At 34.8% G+C, this 6,641-nt stretch overlaps 3 protein-coding genes across 4 annotated transcripts in view; 2 read left to right on the top strand and 1 right to left on the bottom strand.

Moving 5' to 3' along the window:
• Window positions 2,007–2,489, top strand: LOC107606462 (nuclear transcription factor Y subunit B-6-like). Its single transcript, XM_016308524.1, has one exon. It carries the CDS (start codon window positions 2,007–2,009, stop codon window positions 2,487–2,489), a length of 483 nt encoding a protein of 160 aa, XP_016164010.1.
• On the bottom strand, window positions 2,679–5,951 carry LOC107608071 (nicotinamide/nicotinic acid mononucleotide adenylyltransferase). Of its 2 annotated transcripts, none has more exons than XM_016309962.2 (10): window positions 5,614–5,951; window positions 5,457–5,527; window positions 5,250–5,320; window positions 4,747–4,832; window positions 4,382–4,465; window positions 4,166–4,250; window positions 3,630–3,709; window positions 3,193–3,294; window positions 3,029–3,087; window positions 2,679–2,925 (listed from the first exon to the last, which is right to left on the bottom strand). In XM_016309962.2, exons 2-10 carry the CDS (start codon window positions 5,522–5,524, stop codon window positions 2,823–2,825), a joined length of 738 nt encoding a protein of 245 aa, XP_016165448.1. In that variant the 5' UTR covers window positions 5,525–5,527; window positions 5,614–5,951; the 3' UTR covers window positions 2,679–2,822. The 2 variants fall into 2 exon arrangements, with proteins under 2 accessions (XP_016165448.1, XP_016165447.1); XM_016309961.2 differs by having other exon boundaries at window positions 5,250–5,323; window positions 5,614–5,944.
• The window catches only part of LOC107610076 (probable L-type lectin-domain containing receptor kinase S.7), a 2,845-nt gene continuing 2,365 nt past the window's right edge, over window positions 6,162–6,641 (top strand). Inside the window, exon 1 of the mRNA XM_021106873.1 lies at window positions 6,162–6,641. Within this exon, the coding sequence (XP_020962532.1) occupies window positions 6,289–6,641 (353 nt within the window). The 5' untranslated portion in view covers window positions 6,162–6,288.

Raw genomic sequence — 6,641 nt, 5'->3', positions numbered from 1 at the left:
AATATAAAGAAAAAATATAGGGTACCAACATATTATCTATCAACTTATTGTTAACAATAATTAATTATTATATTTTAAACACATATATAAAGAGACATATTCAGAAAATATATTTATAAAGACATTTTTATTAAATATAACTATAAAAAAGATATTTTTATTAGACACATTTATAAAGATATTTTCATTAAACACAGTTATAAATAAGAGTTGACAGAAATTGGCAAAAATGTTGTTGATATCGTAGCGGGATTGAAAGATTATAGACATTTAATTTAAGCACTTGAGGCCCACAATTACGTATCCATGTAGGATAAATTAGAACCTAATAACAAAAGGAAAAAGTTTGGTAACAAAAAATTTTCAGCCATAATTAGCCAAAATTTTCTATAATTTACTTTATTTACATCACTTAATAACAGTTTTATCTTTTGGATAATGTTAAGTAGACAAAAAAAACAGTCAGAATTTGCCTTATTTAGCATTAATTAATTGTCGCAACAATTAATGAATGCTAAATAAGGAAAGTTATGGCTGTTTTTGGCTGATTTTCTTTGGTTACCAAACATTTCTGTTATTTTTTATCCCACTATCTTATCATTCCACTTATCATATTCTTATCAACTCCACTTATTAATCATATTAATTATAATATCATATTCTTTACTATTAGGTATTCTTGTAATCAATACTTAATATTATTTTTATAATTTAATTTTTATATTTAATAATAATAATAATAATAATAATGGACGGTAGTGATAATATATATTAATTGAGTTAATTGCACTTGATTCTTTGTTTCCCTTAAGGCATTTAATATTAAGGGTTAAGTACTGTTTTCGTCCCTAAGGTCTGGGGTGAAAATCAAATTCGTCCCATACCTTTTTTTGTTATTAAAATCATCCTTAACGTTACAAAACATTATGAAATCATCATTTTGTCTATAAACAAAATTTTTTAGATAATTTTACCCTTTAAATAAAAATAAAAAATATTTTAAAAAAAAGAAAAGAGAGGTGACAGCAGGGAAGAGTGCGGCCGCCGCCGTCGCTGTCGCCATTGTGTCGTGACTAGAGAGAGAGACAAAACGAGGAGATGAGAGAGAGGACGAGAGAAGAGAGGAACAGAGGGAGAAGAAAGGAAAGGAAGAAGGAGGTGGTGACGGCAGGGAAGAGTGACGCCGGAGAGCTGCTCTATCGGCGTCGGGCTCCATCACCGTCGTCGAGCTTTTGGTGGTGAGGAGCTCTGTTCTTCTTCCTCGCTCGATCTGTCCTCTCCTCAGCCACAATTACGACGGCGACGGCGACGTGTTCTCAAATCTTGCCCTGAGGTTATGGAGCCACGTGGCACCGATTCCGTGCATGCTTAGATTGTGAAATTTGGTTTTGAGGAGTGGTGTGTTGTGGAAACGGCTCTTGTTGACTCCTACTCACGGAGTTTGGGTGGTTTGGGGAATGCGAGGAAGGTGTTCGATGAAATGTCTGAGAGAAATGTGGTGTCTCAGCGTGTCCGATCTTATTCTTAATATATATTCTTAAAATAAATTTAGATATAGTATATATTATTATTTATTAAAACAAAAAATATTTTAAATACTTGATATAATTAAAATAAGACATTAAAAATAATTTAAAAAACTGATTATGCCACCTCACACAGTTATAAGATTTTTGTCCTTTTTTCTTTTATGGAGTTTGTTACCTTGACCTTGACCACCTTCATAATCTCCATTAAATTTTAATAAATTGAATATATATATATAATCCTCCATCTTTTTTAATTGTTATTAAATATTTCTACTATGTCAATGTCATCCAACTATAAGGTACGAGAATTTCTTAGAGAAAACAAATGTGAAAGTAAATGGTTAAAGTATTTTTAATAATGCAACTATTTTTTTTTTGACTTTATTTACTTTTTTAGTTTCTTTTAGACTCAAGAAGGAGGAAGCAACAGAAAGAAGAAAACCTGATAACGTTGCCCATGTCAAGCGTGCATAGGATATGAGACAAATTGTTCCAAAGCATGCAAAGATTTGTGATGACACCAAAGAAATTGTTCGTAGCTGCGTTTGTGAGTTCATAGGAATAGTTACCTACGAAGCAAATGGGCATTGTGACACCGAGCAACGTAGGACTCTTGCTGCTGAGGACATCATATGGGCCATGTCGAGCCTTGGTTTCGACAACTACGCCGAGCTTCTCAAGGCTCATCTTAGCCATGTGCGCTATATTGGCGCTGAGGCACACTACACTGATGCTCCTCAACGCCCTGACGAGAATGTTGCTCCACCACCAACCCCTACACGTGGGGGTGTTGGTGGACCAACATCCTTTGTGTGTAGGAGTGAGTATGACCCAAGGGAGACTGGGAAGGTTTGTGGTGGGTTCAGGTTGGGTGGTGGGGCTTGGTCAACTAGTGGTGACAATGTTGGAGGGAGTGAGTTTGATCCTCTTGCTTACCTCAATCGTGACAAGTTCCTTTGAGTTGGTAGAAGAACAAAGCAATGGTTAAGTAGTAGAATAGAACCATGCAATTGTAAGAACTACTATGGAATAAGAACATGCAAAACTTTTGACTCTGTTCATGGCTATTGTAATGAATTATTGTTGGCTAAGACTCTAATTATTCTTCAAAATACAGGGTAATTGAATTGAATGATTAAGAAGATGCTGAACGCAAGTTAAGGTAATATTGGTAACTTGCATGCAGTTTGATTTTCATCTAGTAATTGATTATTGAATATTGGCCTCATAGTTACATCACAATTCTTACAGATTATAAGGTGAATAAACCTCATCATATCACAACACTACTAATTATTTATCATCCAAGGTTAAGTATAATTTCTGATCTCTGATATAATCAATCACTTCATCTGCTGTCAGGTATTTTATTGATAATCCTCTTGCAATGCAGTCCCTGAAATTAGACAATTAGTAAAGACAGCAAAAACAAAATAATATGTCTTTTGTTAAATCACTGTACTAAACTCTTATAGAAGCAAACAAGGTCATAGGATTACCTTAATCTCGTTGAACTGATTTGGTTCGGTACAAGGTCATGCACAACTTTGATATTAGCCTAAAAATCGTAATGGCGAATTTGATGATAAGTATAAAAGCTAACTAGCAAAAGTTCATTCTGAAGTGATAAGCAATTTGGACAAGTTATATAAGTCTGATATACCTGATTCTCCTTCAAAATTTTATCATCGGATATAATCTTCTCAACATCCTGTCCTTCTCTGCGAATGCAGACTATTCCGTAATCTCTGCATATACTCTTAACCTAAAGTGAAATCACCAAATCATAGTCCATTACTTCCACAATCTATCACTAACAACTAACAAGCATATTTAAACTCTATCTGCTATTATCATATATAGGTGCTAGTAGAGGTAAACTTCTAAGCTCACTAATCTTATCAATTCTAACAATAAGACTCCACAGAAACATAACCAATCCAATTCCTATCTTTGAATTCCACAACCATCTGTGGATGGTTTTCAAAAATATTATGTGGTCCCATTAGAATTGCATTTATGTCCTAGATTCACCAAATGATTCAATGTGAAGCTATTGATATTATAAACAACATTTATATTTATGTATTGAATATTTACCTGGTCAGGAATCCAAAATCCTGGAATGCTAAAAGAATGAATCAGATCAGAACCACAGACAAGCATGACCTTGAGGGTTCCTGGACTAACAAATAAAAAGGCAAGTTATTCTATTTGAAATGTTTATAACGTGAAAAGAAAATATCAAAGTTTCTTTCTAGTCTACATCCCCATTTAATAACAATAAGCATCTAGAAAAACTGAAGGCTTTAGTAGAACACAATCAAAATAAGCTGGCTGACTATGTATTGTCGTAGCACCAAGAAATTCTGAAAAACTACAGGGAGTAAAACATGCCCTAATATTGAAACCAATTCAATAATTATTTAAATAACAAAGCGTTCAAAATGAAAACATAACCTTAAGCATTCAATTTTAAAATTTCATCAATAGTGGGGACTAGCGCTCTTAAAGGAGATTAAGATAACCACTATGCTTCTTCTTCTTTCCCTTGGTTTACATATTAACAGTGGGCTGGGGAGAAATCTTATACGGACAGAAACTTTTCTTTGTTAAAGTTTTGTTTTAGAACATACCTCTAGATATTAATCCTTTCCCACATATTGAACTGTGGACTCTGGACAGCACGGTTAAAGTGCGTTGATAGGTGCTTTGATTTGCCTATTGGAGTTACAACCATATAAAAATTCAAAATATGAGGAAATGAGGCCACCAGACCATTGTACTTCTCACATTTGCACGGGTGATAAAGGAATGTTTGCAAACTGGCAGATAGATAGGGGCTAATTTACCTCCCATGGATCAACCATTACAAAGTCTGAACTTTTGCATGCTAGATTACATAATTGCATTCGATGTTCAGCAGATATTAGGTTCTGTACCAGCATAAAAGAGGCAGAATATTAGAATGTGCAACTGCGAAGGAGATATATTCATTTAAAAAGGCGAATAAAAGAGAAATATTAATAGATGCATAAAAGAAAGTTAAGCTTTGTTCTCATAGAATTTCTACAAAATTAAAAATAAAATTTCAAGGAGTCTTCCAAATCTCAAATAGATTGCCTATTGACTCATAATAACTTCAGTGTTTCTCACATGGCAAGCATATATTCCCTTATTAAGAAGTTATACAGATGCACATTTGATAGTAGTGTACCTTTTTCTTATATGCATCGTTCACAGGAGACATGTAAGCTCCAATTACGCAGTAACCTTCTGAATTCAGTGCATCTCTTGCAAGCTCTAACGTTAATATCAATAAAAAGGAGGGGGAGGGGATTACATTATATAAATGAAGTAAAAAATGAATAAATACAAAAATAAAATACCAAGAAATTATATCAATGAATTTTCATTAAGTAGTAGTCGGGGAGACTAAAGGTAAAATTATGAACATAGATTGCTCCCCTCTGCTGATTTATTTAGTATAAACTCAGACCTCATAACTTAAGGAAGTTGACAATATAAGAAGACACCACATCCACATGTATAAATTGGTTCTCATCCAAATTCCACAACTTATTTGAACATTTTTGCAAAGCTTTTAATTTCAATAACAATTCTCATTCATCATATTAACTTTTCAGAGTTTAAAGCTACAAAGCACTGGCAACTCAGCTGTAAATAAGGAAAAGAAAGTGAGGCGTAAATGGAACTCACCGAACATTCGCAAATGCATGAAGGTAGGTGGATTGAAGCTCCCAGTAGCGACAAGAACAACATATATCTTACTGCTGATTTTTTGGACAGAGATACAGAAAGTATGTCATAAACTCAACAATTGATAGTGAAGTTCACAGAATAATTCAACCACAAAATTGACCATTACATTAACCAAAGAAATGCATAATAAGATAAGGAACATACTTGGTTGTGTTTGGAGAGGGTTCATTGTTGATCAAAGCTAATTTATCCACCGGCAACGGAATATCCATTAGCTAGAACACATTACAAACAAGAAATCATAAAGTTATAGTAGAAGCTGAAGAATGGAATTACGAATATGAAAGAAAGCAATGTTTACTTTTTCTTAATCAATGAAGCGTAGAAATCACGTCACTGATGTGATGAAGAAAGAAGAGAATTTCTCTAATGTTATTGGATTGGAATTGGAAGCTGGATGGCTACGGAGCGTAGAACCAACGGCAAAGTAGAGAAATGATGCACCAGATAAATAAGAAATGGAAGAGCCTTTGGGAACTTTTATCAAACACCTTGTGTGCTATACGATATACACCCACAAATCCAATTATATTATCCTTTCTTTATTTTTAGTTGCAAGTCAGCAAGTCCAGGAAACAAAACCCCACTCTAAACCAAGCACAGAGCAAGGTTCTACTTAGTTCTAATTTTTGTTAATATTTTTGGCCTTTTTGGCCATGTTTGTTGGATTTTGGGCCTGGAAATGAGTATATCTGGCCCAAGTAAAAGATGATGAAGTGAGTCATATAATATAATCTCTTCCTTTTTAAATGTGAATAATGTAATGTTTAACAGTATATTTATAACGGCTATATGGCAACATAAGCAGAATACAATACACCCTAATAATAATAATAAAATAATTCATTTTATAAAACGAAACAGAGGCGCCATCTTTGTAACGGTTTAAACTCCCTCTGTTTTCTGTTCCCACCATCTTCTTTTTCTCTTTACTCCATTCTTGGAGAAAACTATCTTCAACCTCTGTTTCTCAACCATGCACTCCACCATTCTAATAATCTTCTTCTTCTTTTTCTTCTTGTTAACCTCAACCTCATTGATTGTTTCAGCAGAGAACGTCAGTTTCGAATTCTCTTCTTTCACACTCCGAAACATAACCCTCGTCGGAGATTCCTACCTCAGGAACGGACTCGTCGGACTCACACGCGCCACCGACGTCCCCACCACCTCCTCCGGCGCCCTCCTCTACGACCACCCTATCCCTCTCTTCGACCCACCCACCAACACCACCTCCTCCTTCTCCACTACCTTCTCATTCTCCATCACCAACCTCAACCCTTCCTCCTTCGGCGACGGCATCGCCTTCTTCCTCTCCCCTTCCAACACCAC

The sequence above is a fragment of the Arachis ipaensis genome, chromosome B07 (genome assembly GCF_000816755.2).
Source record: "Arachis ipaensis cultivar K30076 chromosome B07, Araip1.1, whole genome shotgun sequence".
NCBI classification, from domain to species: domain Eukaryota; kingdom Viridiplantae; phylum Streptophyta; class Magnoliopsida; order Fabales; family Fabaceae; genus Arachis; species Arachis ipaensis.
Note: the sequence above shows the minus strand (reverse complement) of the source record. Positions and strands in the feature narration are given on the sequence as shown.